This window comes from Rattus norvegicus, chromosome 2 (assembly GCF_036323735.1).
Source record: "Rattus norvegicus strain BN/NHsdMcwi chromosome 2, GRCr8, whole genome shotgun sequence".
NCBI classification, from domain to species: domain Eukaryota; kingdom Metazoa; phylum Chordata; class Mammalia; order Rodentia; family Muridae; genus Rattus; species Rattus norvegicus.
In genome coordinates, this window is record NC_086020.1 from 86,759,193 (window position 1) to 86,775,711 (window position 16,519).

At 40.0% G+C, this 16,519-nt stretch overlaps 1 protein-coding gene across 4 annotated transcripts in view; it reads left to right on the forward strand.

Moving 5' to 3' along the window:
• The window catches only part of LOC100909964 (tyrosine-protein phosphatase non-receptor type substrate 1-like), a 38,379-nt gene extending 22,880 nt beyond the window's left edge, over window positions 1–15,499 (forward strand). The window contains exons 2-5 of one of the 4 annotated variants that reach the window (XR_005500773.2): window positions 5,831–6,187; window positions 7,598–7,954; window positions 9,526–9,606; window positions 14,200–14,313. Coding sequence is in view for 3 of the 4 variants with exons in the window: in XM_008769504.4 (XP_008767726.1) it covers window positions 5,831–6,187; window positions 7,598–7,954; window positions 14,200–14,264; window positions 15,305–15,379 (854 nt within the window). In the remaining variant the exon portion in view is untranslated. Of the gene's footprint in view, window positions 1–5,830; window positions 6,188–7,597; window positions 7,955–9,525; window positions 9,607–14,199; window positions 14,314–15,304 lie in introns of those variants that run through there. The other 3 variants (XM_003751228.6, XM_008769504.4, XM_039103578.2) reach the window with 3 other exon arrangements.
• The last annotated feature ends 1,020 nt before the right edge of the window (window positions 15,500–16,519 follow it).

Consider the following 16,519-nt stretch of genomic DNA (forward strand, 5'->3'; position numbering starts at 1 on the left):
TGTTATTCCAGATGAATTTGAAAATTGTTCTGTCTAACTCTTTGAAGAATTGGATTGGTATTTTGATGGGGATTGCATTGAATCTGTAGATTGCTTTTGGTAAAATGGCCATTTTTACTAAATTAATCCTGCCAATCCATGAGCATGGGAGATCTTTCCATGTTCTGAGGTCTTCTTCAATTTCTTTCCTCAGTGTCTTGAAGTTCTTATTGCACAGATCTTTTACTTGCTTGGTTAAAGTCACACCGAGGTACTTTATATTATTTGGGTCTATTATGAAGGGTGTCATTTCCCTAATTTCTTTCCCGGCTTGTTTCTCTTTTGTATAGAGGAAGGCAACTGATTTATTTGAGTTAATTTTATACCCAGCCACTTTGCTGAAGTTGTTTATCAGCTTTAGTAGTTCTCTGGTGGAACTTTTGGGATCACTTAAATATACTATCATGTCATCTGCAAATAGTGATATTTTGACCTCTTCTTTTCCGATCTGTATCCCCTTGATCTCCTTTTGCTGTCTGATTGCTCTGGCTACAACTTCAAGAACTATATAGAATAAGTAGGGAGAGAATGGGCAGCCTTGTCTAGTCTCTGATTTTAGTGGGATTGCTTCAAGTTTCTCTCCATTTAGTTTAATGTTAGCAACTGGTTTGCTGTATATGGCTTTTAGTATGTTTAGGTATGGGCCTTGAATTCCTATTCTTTCCAGGACTTTTATCATGAAGGGGTGTTGAATTTTGTCAAATGCTTTCTCAGCACCTAATGAAATGATCATGTGGTTCTGTTCTTTCAGTTTGTTTATATGATGGATCACGTTGATGGTTTTCCGTATATTAAACCATCCCTGCATGCCTGGGATGAAGCCTACTTGATCATGGTGGATGATTGTTTTGATGTGCTCTTGGATTCGGTTTGCCAGAATTTTATTGAGTATTTTTGCGTCGATATTCATAAGGGAAATTGGTCTGAAGTTCTCTTTCTATGTTGTGTCTTTGTGTGGTTTAAGTATAAGAGTAATTGTGGCTTCGTAGAAGGAATTCGGTAGTGTTCCATCTGTTTCAATTTTGTGGAATAGTTTGGATAATATTGGTATGAGGTCTTCTATGAAGGTTTGATAGAATTCTGCACTAAACCCGTCTGGACCTGGGCTCTTTTTGGTTGGGAGACCTTCAATGACTGCTTCTATTTTCTTAGGGGTTATGGGGTTGTTTAACTGGTTTATCTGTTCCTGATTTAACTTCGATACCTGGTATCTGTCTAGAAATTGTCCATTTCCTGAAGATTTTCAAGTTTTGTTGAATATAGGTTTTTATAGTAAGATCTGATGATTTTTTGAATTTCCTCTGAATCTGTAGTTATGTCTCCCTTTTCATTTCTGATTTTGTTAATTTGGACGCACTCTCTGTGTCCTCTCGTTAGTCTGGCTAAGGGTTTATCTATCTTGTTGATTTTCTCAAAGAACCAACTTTTGGTTCTGTTGATTCTTTCTATGGTCCTTTTTGTTTCTACTTGGTTGATTTCAGCTGAGTTTGATTATTTCCTGCCTTCTACTCCTCCTGGGTGTATTTGTTTCCTTTTGTACTAGAGCTTTTAGGTGTGCTGTCAAGCTGCTGACATATGCTCTTTCCTGTTTCTTTCTGCAGGCACTCAGCGCTATGAGTTTTCCTCTTAGCACAGCTTTCATTGTGTCCCATAAGTTTGGGTATGTTGTATCTTCATTTTCATTAAATTCTAAAAAGTTTTTAATTTCTTTCTTTATTTCTTCCTTGACCAGGTTATCATTGAGTAGAGCATTGTTCAATTTCCACGTATATGTGGGCATTCTTCCCTTATTGTTATTGAAGACCAGTTTTAGGCCGTGGTGGTCTGATAGCACGCATGGGATTATTTCTATCTTTCTGTACCTGTTAAGGCCCGTTTTTTGACCAATTATATGAATTTTGGAGAAAGTACCATGAGGATCTGAGAAGAAGTTATATCCTTTTGCTTTAGGATAGAATGTTCTATAAATATCCGTTAAGTCCATTTGGCTCATGACTTCTCTTAGTCTGTCGACATCACTGTTTAATTTCTGTTTCCATGATCTGTCCATTGATGAGAGTGGGGTGTTGAAATCTCCCACTATTATTGTGTGAGGTGCAATGTGTGTTTTGAGCTTTAGTAAGGTTTCTTTTACGTATGTAGGTGCCCTTGTATTTGGGGCATAGATATTTAGGATTGAGAGTTCATCTTGGTGGATTTTTCCTTTGATGAATATGAAGTGTCCTTCCTTATCTTTTTTGATGACTTTTAGTTGGAAATTGATTTTATTTGATATTAGAATGGCTACTCCAGCTTGCTTCTTCTGACCATTTGCTTGGACAGTTGTTTTCCAGCCTTTCACTCTGAGGTAGTGTCTGTCTTTGTCTCTGAGGTGTGTTTCCTGTAGGCAGCAGAATGCAGGGTCCTCATTTTGTATCCAGTTTGTTAATCTATGTCTTTTTATTGGGGAGTTGAGGCCATTGATATTGAGAGATATTAAGGAATAGTGATTCTTGCTTCCCGTTATATTCATATTTGTATGTGAGGTTATGTTTGTGTGCTTTCATTCTCTTTGTTTTGTTGCCAAGACGATTAGTTTCTTGCTTCTTCTAGGGTATAGCTTGCCTCCTTATGTTGGGCTTTACCATTTATTATCCTTTGTAGTGCTGGATTTGTAGAAAGATATTGTGTAAATTTGGTTTTGTCATGGAATATCTTGGTTTCTCCATCAATGTTAATTGAGAGTTTTGCAGGACACAGTAACCTGGGCTGGCATTTGTGTTCTCTTAGGGTCTGTATGACATCAGTCCAGGATCTTCTGGCCTTCATAGTTTCTGGCGAGAAGTCTGGTGTGATTCTGATAGGTCTCCCTTTATATGTTACTTGACCTTTTTCCCTTACTGCTTTTAATATTCTTTCTTTATTTTGTGCGTTTGGTGTTTTGACAATTATGTGACGGGAGGTGTTTCTTTTCTGGTCCAATCTATTTGGAGTTCTGTAGGCTTCTTGTATGCCTATGGGTATCTCTTTTTTAGGTTAGGGAAGTTTTCTTCTATGATTTTGTTGAAGATATTTACTGGTCCTTTGAGCTGGGAGTCTTCACTCTCTTCTATACCTATTATCCTTAGGTTTGATCTTCTCATTGAGTCCTGGATTTCCTGTATGTTTTGGACCAGTAGCTTTTTCCACTTTACATTATCTTTGACAGTTGAGTCAATGATTTCTATGGAATCTTCTGCTCCTGAGATTCTCTCTTCCATCTCTTGTATTCTGTTGGTGAAGCTTGTATCTACAGCTCTTTGTCTCTTCTTTTGGTTTTCTATATCCAGGGTTGTTTCCATGTGTTCTTTCTTGATTGCTTCTATTTCCATTTTAATTCCTTCAACTGTTTGATTGTGTTTTCCTGGAATTCTTTCAGGGATTTTTGTGTCTCCTCTCTATGGGCTTCTACTTGTTTATTTATGTTTTCCTGGAATTCTTTCAGGGATTTTTGTGTCTCCTCTCTATGGGCTTCTACTTGTTTATTTATGTTTTCCTGGAATTCTTTCAGGGATTTTTGCGATTCTTTCAGGCATTTTTGCGAATCCTCTCTGTAGGCTTCTACATGTTCTCTAAGGGAGTTCTTCACGTCTTTCTTGAAGTCCTCCAGCATCATTATCAAAAATGATTTTGAAACTAGATCTTGCTTTTCTGGCGTGTTTGGATATTCCATGTTTGTTTTGATGGGAGAATTAGGCTCCGACGGTGCCATGTAGTCTTGGTTTCTGTTGCTTGGGTTCCTGCGCTTGCCTCTCGCCATCAGATTATCTCTAGTGTTACTTTGTTCTGCTATTTCTGACAGTGGCTAGACTGTCCTATAAGCCTGTGTGTCAGGAGTGCTGTAGACCTGTTTTCCTCTCTTTCAGTCAGTTATGGGGACAGAGTGTTCTGCTTTCCGGCGTGTAGTTTTTCCTCTCTACAGGTCTTCAGCTGTTCCTGTGGGCCTGTGTCTTGAGTTCACCAGGCAGCTTTCTTGCAGCAGAAATTTTGGTCTTACCTGTGGTCCCGAGGCTCAAGTTCGCTCGTGGGGTGCTACCCACGGGCTCTCTGCAGCGGCAGCAACCAGGAAGACTTGTGCCGCCGTTTCCGGGAGCTTCAGTGCACCAGGGTTCCAGATGGTCTTTGGCTTTTTCCTCTGGCGTCTGAGATGTGTGTGCAGAGAGCAGTCTCTTCTGGTTTCCCAGGCTTGTCTGCCTCTCTGAAGTTTCAGCTCTCCCTCCCATGGGATTTGGGTGCAGAGAACTGTTTATCCGGTCTGTTTCCTTCAGGTTCTGGTGGTGTCTCAGGCACAGGGGTCCTGCCGCTCCTGGGCCCTCCCCCACGGGAGCCCAGAGGCCTTATACAGTTTCCTCTTGGGCCAGGGATGTGGGCAGTGGTGAGCAGTGTTGGTGGTCTCTTTTGCTCTGCAGCCTCAGGGGTGCCCACCTGACCAGGCGGTTGGGTCTCTCTCTCACAGGGTCTGGGGGCAGAGAGCTGCTGCGGGCCGGGATCTGCGGGTGTGGGACTTCCGGTAAACACAGAACGTGCCCGGTCCTACAGGAATTCTGCTTCCGTGTGTCCCAAGCTCACCAGGCAGCTTTCTTGCAGCAGAAAAGTTGGTCTTACCTGTGGTCCCGGGGCTCAAGTTCGCTCGTGGGGTGCTGCCCACGGGCTCTCTGCAGCGGCAGCAACAAGGAAGACCTGTGCCGCCCCTTCCGGGAGCTTCAGTGCACCAGGGTTCCAGATGGTCTTTGGCTTTTTCCTCTGGCGTCCGAGATGTGTGTGCAGAGAGCAGTCTCTTCTGGTTTCTCAGGCTTGTCTGCCTCTCTGAAGGTTCAGCTCTCCCTCCCACGGGATTTGGGTGCAGAGAACTGTTTATCCGGTCTGTTTCCTTCTGGTTCTGGTGGTGTCTCAGGCACAGGGGTCCTGCCGCTCCTGGGCCCTCCCCCACGGGAGCCCAGAGGCCTTATACAGTTTCCTCTTGGGCCAGGGATGTGGGCAGGGGTGAGCAGTGTTGGTGGTCTCTTCTGCTCTGCAGCCTCAGGAGTGCCCTCTGTATTATATTCTTGTATTAAAAAGCTCACGTTAGAAGAACTATGGTAATGCTCATGCTGAGATCTTGTCCCAGCCTGCAGCACAGTCAGCAAGGTTCCAGAGGGTACCTGGAAGAGAATGGGGGATAAGAGATGCAAAGAAGGACACCAAAACAAGAGTCTTATCAAAGCGACAATTTTATTTTTTCCCAAGGCTGAATTCATACCATAGCAAGGGTAAAAGAGGGAGGGAAAAATTTATGCAGGCCAAGGACACAGTACTCTTGTGGTCACCTGATGTCAACAGGATATTGGTTTCCTAGAAAGGTCACAAATTTGTCATATGATTAGTCAGTAGGATATAGGTTTCTCAGAAAGGTCACAAATTTGTCATATCACTGGGCATCATGACATCAGATGTATTTCTCAGAGAGGTCACAAGTTTATCATATCACTAGTCATCCTGCCACCAGACATATTTTTCAGAAAGGTCACAAGTTTGCCATACCATTAGTCTTCCTGACCACCAGATTTGTCTTAGTGTTCTGCAGCTGGCTGGGAATTTTCCATGAATCCAGTCATACTTAACTCTAACTATAATATTGACATTAGTAATGGAGGGTTTTAAGGGCATTGCTCCCAACAAGTTCTAGTGAGTAAGGTTTTTTATTTTTTATTATTTATTTTTTACTTTCTCATATACTGGAGGAACCTGTGGCTTTTATTCAGGATGACCACTTACTGATTTTTTTTTTTTGCAGGAGCAGATATGAAAGAGCTAAAGGTGATCCAGCCTCAGAAATTAGTTTCTGTTTATGATGGAGGGTCAGTTATTCTGAATTGCACAGTGACATCTCTCACCCCTGTGGGGCCCACGAGGTGGTTCAAGGGTGAAGGACAAAATAGACAACTGATATATAGTTTCAGAGGAGACTATTTCCCCAGAATAACAAATATTGCAGATGTTACAAAGAGAAACAACACGGACTTTTCCATCCGCATCAGTAATATTATGCTTGCTGATGCGGGTACCTACTACTGTGTGAAGTTCCAGAAAGGAACAGTAGAGCCTGACATTGAGATTCAGTCTGGAGGTGGCACTGAGTTGTTTGTGTATGGTAAGTACTACATTTTCCTTTTCATCCTTGATTTCTCCTATAGGTTGAAACTGTGTCCAGGCAGTCAGAAGTCCCTCTGATAAAGCTTGTTAACTCTTTGTGAGCCAGAGAGGAAGAAAAAATTGAATTAAAATGTTTTATACATGCAAATATGGACACACACACATACACGTGCACGCACGCACACACACACACACACACATACACAAAACCACACATACATACACCCATACTCTGGTTGGACCACACTCTCTGCTACAATCAGCTCCATAAGCATCTATGCATGCTTACATACATAAATATATCTACACACATACATATAGGTGAACAGATATCCACTTTTCGATGGATGGATAGGACAGAGCTCCTCAAGGAAAACCATCCAACATGTTAGAAGTTTTAGTCACTTAGTTCTTAAAGGAGGGAGTAAAAGGTTTTAGATTGCATACGGGGAACTTATCTCTTAGGGATTGTGTGGCCTGCACATAGGCAGCGGATCTCTGCCCAAATAGGGAAATGTATATGGGACGAGAGAGGGGCAGTGTGCAGGGGAAGGTGTGAGGGGCTTGGATAATTGCTTTCAAACCAAGAAAGTGAGATGGGAAGACTCTAGGTAGGACTCTTGCCATTTGTGAATGGTATGGCCAGCATTTGAACAGTGAATGTTCACCTGAGTAGTGAAACTGGGGTTAGGGGGAGGGACAGTGAAGTGGGTTGGGAATTGTTGATTTGTGTTGGGTGTGATAAGCTTGTGCCTTTGGGCTCTAAATCAAGGAAGTGGGAATGTAAAGGTTAATAGAGCAGATGAGGCTCTTACCTCTTCTGGCTGGAGGTTTTAATTCTCAATTAGGATACATGATATTAGGACCGATCTATGACATGGTCACTCTACAAGATCTCAATCTCTCTCTCTCTCTCTCTCTCTCTCTCTCTCTCTCTCTCTCTCTAACACACATATGTATATATATATATATATGTATATATATATGTATATATATGCATATCATCATAGACATCTTGTAATCAAATGTATACCTCATTATGCTTTCGCACTTATATTCATTTCTCATTGGTGTAAAAGAGTGAAATGAGTCACATCCAACATCATTATAGCAGAATTTCCATAGGCTCCTTTCACAGAAAATGAATCAGAATTAGGATCAGATTTTGATGAAGCATAATAATTCCAAACAAAACTAGGACTTCAATCAAAGTCCTATGAAGTTTCAAGTTTCTGTTACTCAACTTCCTCTTCTGTACTGTATTCTTATAATAAAAAGCCCATATTAGAAGAACTATGCTAATGCTCATGCTGCATTCTAGTGAGTAAGGTTTAATTTTCTCATACACTTGAGGAGCCTGTGGCTTTCCACCAGGATGAGCACTAACTGATTTTTTTTTTTTTGGCAGGAGCAGATATGAAAAAGCTGAAGGTGGTCCAGCCTGAAAAGTTAATTTCTGTTGATGCTGGAGAATCAGTCACTCTGAATTGCACAGTGACATCTATCATCCCTATGGGGCCCATTAAGTGGTTCAGGGGTGCACAACACAGTAGGCACCTGATATTTAATTTCACAGGAGGATATTTCCCCAGAGTAACAAATGTTTCAGATTCTTCAAAGAGAAACAACCTGGACTTTTCCATTCGCATCAGTAATGTTATGCCGGCTGATGCAGGTACCTACTACTGTGTGAAGTTCCAGAAAGAATTATTAGAGACTGACATTGAGATTCAGTCTGGAGGTGGCACTGAGTTGTTAGTATTTGGTAAGTACTACACTTTCTTTTTCACCTTTGATTTCTCTTATATGTTGAAGTAGTGTTCAATACTCGATGAACAACAACAATAACAAAAAATGTGTAGAAGAGACCCCAATATACATAGGTTCACGTTACTCCATCTCTGGACCAAGAACACTGAGGAGAAGAGAGGACATGCTATGTATTAGAGGTTTCCCCTTCTGGGAAATGGATGTAAATTCATACATTTGTCTGCCTGCTCCACCAAACTTATATTTCTCAAATTATCTCACATTAGTGGTTATAACAAGTCCATGAAATACATGACTGCCCTACATGTCTCTTGCCTTCTTTCTCTCTAACTATACTGGATTGTTACTTATAACTTCTAAAACATCCTCAAAACTTTCTTGTTTATTCTGTGTTTAAAAATCACAGGCTTAGGTGATTAATACCTTTTGCATAGCAGTGGGGAATTGAATAAAAATTCTATTGCTATTGTTCTTATTTTTGACTACTTAAGCAGTAGTTAATCATTAGTCGTTAGGAGCTACATAGGGCCAGAGTGAACCTACTCTTATATTCACCCACCCTGGACATAAAGAAACATGTCCTCTCTATAGGAGGGCTGCGGCATTTGAGAATGAAAAGTTTATAAGGAAGTTATCATTTATCCACAACCCTGCAGTGAAGGTAGTCAAGGAGAATGGGTTTACCATGAATTCATACATATTCAATCTTCAACCACAACACTGAAATTTTAGCCAATATAAAATATAGGAAAGCCCAATCAAAGTGACTGAGGTAAGATGTAGTCCATAGCTTCCAGTAATAATAGATTTCTATCTGTCATGTCATTTGTTATAAGGATGTTCTCTCTTAATGATGATGTTAGCAGATGGAAGGGCAACAAGTAGCAATTGCTATATGCTACACCTCTTTTATGCCATTTTCTCTATAAAATTCTATAAAAGTGAGGACAATTTTTCCCTTTAGAGAAGATCCTGAAATTGACAGAGGGACCTGATATGTGAATAGGTAATGAAGAACTAAATGTTGACTGCAACTTCTACCTCATAGTATAACATGGCATAGATGCTTTTCTTCCCAAATAACTTATTCTCTGAGCAGTAACTGTAGAACAAAGTTTCCAATTGTTTCCAGTATTGGAAATGTGAAGAAGAAATAAATCGGTATGTACACGAATCTAGGTCCCCTGAAGCAAAAGCATCTTTCTACCCAGTGTTACCTGGAACAGGGATCTAGCATAGAATTCCTCACATTGGATTCTTAGAGTAGAAACAGAGCAATGTAAGTTAGTTGGCTTCAGTGTAGAACAGCAGCTTTCTTTTAGGAAATGAATGTGAAGTTACAGAAAATGACCTCTGTGACACAGTAAAGAATGAAAGACAGTTTTTGTTTCAGCCTTGGAATCATCATCTGTAATGTGGTGATGGTCACAGATTCTTCAAAAGGAAAGCCTGGGCCTCTGTATATCACCCAATACAACAGCATGCCAAAGCAAAGGTGGTAGGTATATCATGGTTGTGAAACCTTGGACAACTCATTGACTCTGACCCTTAGTTTTCCTTCTGTAGAATGAAGATACTTAGACCCATTTTGAGAGAGTTAAGACTACCTAGAGAAACAATGAGTGTCTGGCATCAGAAGGTCAAGGGGTGCGAAATCTTACTCTCTGTACAATGCTCAGTTTTCTCTGTTGTGATGATTAGAGTCATGGTCAATGGTAGGTGTTCCTTGAGAAAAGAAAAAAAATCACATATTGTTGGCTGTTAGAGTCAGGATCATTAGGAGTATCGGATTACTGTGGTCTTCACAAAAGAAGATTGAATCTAAATGAGAAGATATGCATCCCAGCACTGCTACTCTTTGGCATGTATCCAGGACAAGATGTTCAAAATGGGGTATTTTCTCCAATTGAAAACAGAGGATAGACTTGTTCTAATGAAGGAGTAAAGTCATACAACATACTTAGAGAAACTGCTGACTGTTAGGAAATGTTTCATCACTGTAACTATGCTACTATTGGGTCATGTGATCTTGGACATTCCATTTTCCCTCTGTTGGCTTTTGACTTATTAACATGAACTTAGGATATGGTTGGCAGCTCTTGAATTTTCCAAGATGCTTATATCTATACAAGGCAGCTATCAACTCTCTTCCTTTCCATTTATCATCTCTTTCATGTGTATATCCAGTTCACTGCTATTCCTGACTACTTGAAAGACTTAAACCATCTTGGGCAAAGTATCATCCAAAGTACCACCAATTAGGAGCATCTCTGAATCGCAGTAACTCTGTAACCCTCCCTAGGGATCAGTTATCCCAGAATTGTGGAAACTGAATCCCCTGACCCACGGGACTCTAAAAACAAGCATTTGACAGTTGAGATAGAACTACAATTCTCTCCTCAAAGAGGACAGTAAATATTTCATTCTGAATCCAACTATCAGTTATCATGTCACAGAAACACAGATTTGGGTGACCTGGCAGCCGTCTGTGGAAGCAGTTTGTAACTTTTTTTTGTAGAAATAGAAGAAAGTCATAAATCAAGACTCTTTTTAAAAATTAATTGGTGAAAACATGGAAGGGGTGGGTTACCAAATAGCAGAGAAACCTAGTTGAGATTTCAGATGCTAACAGATGAAACCCAAAATTTAGGTTGGTTAAAACTAATAATCTGCTAATAATCTGGTTAAAAGTTAATACATTCCACAAGAAAACTTTTTGTCTGCATGTACACTCCAGATGATTCACCTAAATTTTCACAAAGCTGTTTGGTCAGGGACAAAGGAAGATAATATATGCTTCTTATGAGGGGCAAATATGATCCAGAAAAATTTGCTTTGTATCTGCAATATGCCAGAACTCATTCACATTCCAAAGATACAATCCCCCTTGTAAAAAGTTCAGATCAAAGTTTCATCTATTTTATGTAAAATGTTGTTGATAAACTATAGTGCTATAAGTTGGAGACCTGACATTGGGACAATGGAGAAATAGATACCTATTTTTCTTTCTTTTACTTTTTTCTTTTTTTACTTATTCACTTTACATACCACTTGCTGCCCCCTCTGAGACACCTTCTCTGACAATCCTTTCCCCACACCCCTCCTCTTCTCCTCTAAACAAGTGGGGTCCCTCTGGTAATCCTCCACCAACAAGGCACATTGAGTCCATGTAATGCTAAGCTGTTCCTCTCCCACTGTCCAGACAAGCCAGTGAGGCTAGAAGAACACATCCCATGTTCAGGCAAAAGATTTTGGCATAGTCCCTGTTTCAGTAGTAAGGGACCCACATGAAGGCCAAGCTGCACATCTGCTATTTATGTACAGGGAAACCTAAATCCATCACTGTATGTCCTTTGATTAGTGGTTCAAACCCTGAGAACCCCAAAGGTCCAGGTTAGTTGACTGTTGTTTTCCTGTGGCATTTCCAACCCTGTCGGACCCACAATCTTTCCTACTATTCTTCTATAAGAATCCTAATACTTCAGCCACTGTTCATCTGTGGGTGTCTGTATCTGTCTCAGTTAGTGGCTAAGTGGAGTCTCTCAGAGGACCATATGCTCCTGTCTATAAACATTACTATCATTAGTAGGTTTAAGGATTGGTGCTTGTTCATGGGATGTGTCTCAACCTGGACCACTTATTGGATGGCCATTCCCTCAGTCTTTGTTCAATTTCCCCATTCCTGTATCTCTCAGAGACATGAAATATTTTGTATTGGAAGTTTGTGTGTGGGTTGGTGGCTCTATCGCTCCTCTGGGGTTACTGTTTGGCTCTGTGTGGCTACAGATGATGGCCTCTTCAGGTCCCACATCCCCAATATAGTAAGTCCCAAGTAAGATCAACTCTATTGATTCTTGAATGCCTCCCTTATACAAGGTCTCTGTCTCATCCTACAGACCTTTCTATGTGCTCACGCTTATCAATTGCAGATTTCAAATAATTTTCATGGCCAACTACCCATCTCTCTAATCCTTTCCACACCTGATTCTGAAGCCCTTATACCTCTCCCCAAATCCTACCTTCCCAAATCCCTCCCCTCATTTTTCTCATGCCTTTTTTACTCACCATTCTAAGTGAAATTCCCACTTCCTTTAAAGTGCATTTTTTTCTTCTTTAGCATCTTTGTGACTGTGGTATATAGCATGGTGCCTATATTTTATAACTAATATCCATTTATAAGTGAGTACATACCACTCCTGTCTTTTTGGGACTACATTTCCTCACTCCAGATGACATTCTCAAGTTCCATCCATTTGCCTGCAAAATCCATGATGTCATTGTTTCTCATAGCTTAATAGTAATCCATTGTTTAGATTTACCTTGTTTTTGTAAAATTGATTCTACAGTTAAGGGATATCTACATTGTTTCCAGTTTTAGGCTATTATGAATAAAGTTTCTATGAACATAGTTAATCAGGTGTCTTTGTGGTATGTTGGAGCATCTTTTGGGTATTTTCTCAAGAGTGATATAGCTGGGTCTCGAGATAGAATTATTTCCAGTTTTCTGAAAAACTACCAAATTGATTTTGAAAGTAGTTACACAAATGTGCATTCACACTAGCAATTAAAAAGTGTTCTTGTTGCTCCCCATTCTTGCCAGCATGTGCTATCTCTTGAGATTTTTCTTAGCTATTCTGATGGTTGAAAAATGGAACCTAGGAGTTTTTTTTTGTTTTTTGGATTTATTCTTCCCTCCTGACTAATGATTTTGAACACTACTTTAATGACTTGACCATTCCAGAGTCCTAGGTTGAGAATTCTGTTTAACTCTACAAACATTTTTTTCCATCTTTATTAACTTGAGTATCTCTTATTTACATTTCGAGTGTTATTCCCTTCCTGGTTTCTGGGCCAACATTCCCCTATCCCCTCCCCCTCCCCTTCTCTGTGGGTTTCCCCTCCCCATCATTCTCCAATTACCGCCCTCCCGCCTACAATCACGTTCACTGGGGGTTCAGCCTTGGCAGGACCAAGGGCTTCCCCTTCCACTGCTGCTCTTACTAGGCTATTCATTGCTATCTATGAGGTTGGAGCCCAGGGTTTGTCCATGTATTATAGTCTTTGGGTAGTGGCTTAGTCCCTGGAAGCTCTGGTTGGTTGGCATTGTTGTTCATATGGGGTCTTGAGCCCATTCAGGTTCTTCCAGTCCTTTCTCTGACTCCTTCAGCGGGGATTCCATTCTCGGTTCAGAGGTTTGCTGCTGGCATTCGACTATGTATTTGCTGTATTCTGTCTGTGTCTCTCAGGAGAGATCTACATCCATTTCCTGTCGGCCTGCACTTCTTTGCTTCATCCATCTTATCTAATTGGGTGGCTGCATGTGTATGGGCCACATGTGGTCCAGGCTCTGAATGGGTATTCCTTCTGCCTCTGTTCTAAAGTTTGCCTCCCTGTTCCCTGCCAAGTGTATTCTTGTTCCCTTTTTAAAGAAGGAGTGAAGCATTCACATTTTGATCATCCTTCTTGAGTTTCATGTGTTCTGTGCATCTAGGGTAATTCAAGCATTTGGGTTAATATCTACTTATCAATGAGTGGATACATGTGTGTTTTTCTGTGATTGGGTTACCTCACACATGAAGATATTTTCCAGTTCCATCCATTTGCCTATGAATTTCATAAAGTTATTTTTTGATAGGTGAGTAATATTCCATTGTGTTGATGTACCACATTTTCTGTATCTATTCTTCTGTTGCAGGGAATTGGGTTATTTGGTTTCTTGGTGACTACCTCCTTGAGTTCTTTGTAAATTTTGAATATTACCTTTCTGTTAGATAAAGGTTTGTTGAAGATCCTTTCACAGTATTTAGGCTGCTGTTTTGTCCTATTGACACTATCACTTTCCTTACAGAAGTTCATAGTTTCATGAAGTCCCATTTATTAATTGTTGTTCTTAGAGCCTGAGCCACTGATATTCTGTTTAGGAAATTATTTTCAATACCTATGTGTTTAAGGGTATTTCCCAGTTTCTTTTCTATGAGACTTATTGGACCCAGTCTTATTTTTTTTTTGTTCCACTTGGACTTGGGGTTTATGCAAGTTGATAAATATACACATATTTTCATACTTCTAAATGTAGACACCCTCTTTCTCATGTTTTCTAAGTGAAACTTGTGAATTTCATGGGGAAAGAAAACAGACTCACACTCCTTATAGCTTTGCTAGGCTTAGAAGTTAACCAATGCGCCAAGAAAAGACCACTAATGTGATTTTTTAATGGTTGCTTGACTCTTTGATTTTCAGAACCAAAAACATCAGGCATTGCTAAAATCCTTGCAGCTGCACTTCTTGGATACAAACTAATGCTGGTAATTGCTGTCACTCTCATTCATAAGCACAGATGCAAAATTCCTGAATGTAAGTTAGGGGGGATAAAGATATATTAGTCATATTTTGGTTACTGTGACAAAAGTCCATGACAAAAATAGTTTGTAGATGAAAGGGTTTATTTTGCCCCTCATTATTCCAGTATCTTATGAGTACATCATGCTGGAGAGTAGTGGCAAGCAAAAGAGACAGCAGAGTGCTCAAACTCTGCAGAAAGCATGACTAGATTGAACAAATTGGAAGGGTAAAAATATTTACTCTCAAAGTTCAGTATCTGTGATGTACTTCCTGTAGCAATAGTGTACCACCTAAATCTTCCAAAGAGCATTGCCACCTGGGAATAAGGATCAACATCCTACCTAGTATATATGGAAAGTTTTGTATTTGAAACACCAGATAAATGTTAGTCTGTGGACTACATAGGAAGGACAAAATCAGTAAGATGGCCATGACATTCATCACACAATGTTAAGACATAGAACCTCCTCAAGAATCTCATGATACACTTTGAGGCATCCTAACATCCCAGAAATTCTGAACAACAGAATTGTTCAGTTCAGGATCTGTAGAGATGCCCAGTGTATCCTAGAAGATGTGATGATTCTTGCCCCAGGGGGAGAATATTGTGCATTGGCCTCAAAGTTCCTATTTCAGGTGATTTCAGTAAAAGACAAGGTGTGTTTGGGAATCATCAATCTAGATTATATACCAAAGTTTAGACAATTCAGATGGCAGGTAAAAATGACTGTTTCTGCTTTGACCTGTCTGTGATCATGGAGAATAGACTCAGAAGACTGCATGATTTAGGAGCTAGACTGAAATGCTACATGTCATTTTCTTGACATGGGCATCTTATTCACTCAGGGAAGGAGTGCTAGAAGAGCTGAATCCAGGACACTATAACAATAAGATAAGTTGTAAATAATGAAAGAAGTAACCAGCCAGAATTGATTCTCCACAGTTTTCTCTTTTATCCTCCACCACATTGGAGCCTAAATATCTGCCATCCCTTTTCTTGCAGAGAATCAGCATGGAAATAGATCTTGATGAGAAGCCACTGAAGACTGCTCATAAAGACACAATTAGGACAACTTGAATTCAAAATTTCTGGTTGTTCCTCTGCATATGTATCATTGTCCCCCAGCTTTAGTGCTGTGCATATTGAGTTGTATTCTAGATACTTTTATTTTCATTATTAAAAGAATTTAAATGTGTACATGGTAATGTCTATTCGTGGTTATCAATTTGACTGTACCTGGAATGAACTACAATCCAGAATTGGAGGGCATATCTATGGAAAAGGAGTTAGAGATATTTGATATTCTTTGGCTGAATGTTGATGAGGGGGATTCTAAGGGTCAGGGAAATTGTAAAGCTAGAGTGGGTATGTTATGTAAAACCTAATCCTCCACAATGGTAAGGTCCAGAAGAATCTTCATGAATCTTGTAAGACACAAACTGGTGAGAGGGACATGAGGACATTTGAAGAATTTGTTCTTATGCTTTTCCTTTTGTCAGACCTTAGAGTTGTAGATACTGCTGCATAGGATGAATTAAATTCAATGTGTTTAATTAGACCCTGGGGAAGCAAGGGACAAGTAACAACAATGAATCACCAGAGACAAGGTGATCATAGTTATTATAATGGACAGTGTAGACAAAGCAATGTTCATAATGACCTAGCCCAGGATTGTCAGCATAACAAAGGTAAATTTTCTAACAGCACAACTCAAATGCACCTTTGGTACTGGCTAATTAATCATGGTATTTCCAGGCATGAAATATATAGGAAGCCTACTGCATATTTGTTTGATTTGTATAATAAAAAACCTCTCAAACAAATGAAAGAAAGGCTTCATTGAATCATGGCAGAAGGTAATCTTGGTGAATCGGTTTTTAGATATGAGTCAGTTTGCAGACCGAGAAACTCTTCAGTGAATGTGTGTCCAGGTTCCCCTGATAAAGGATCTTAATGAGACACCTAAAAGTTTTGCTGTTAGCCATTCTGCTGTTCTTCACAAGAGAGACTTATGGACTTTTACAAGGGTAACTCTACCTTTGGTGAAAGGAAATAATCAGATGTCCCAGGGTCTATTGGATACTGGCTCTGAATTTACCCCAGTCCTAGTAAATACCAAGAAACATTGATGCCTTTTAGGTAAAGTAGGGTACATGGAGGCATGGTAATTAGTGGAGTTTTGGGTGATGTCTGACTCACAGTAGGTCCAATAAGTCT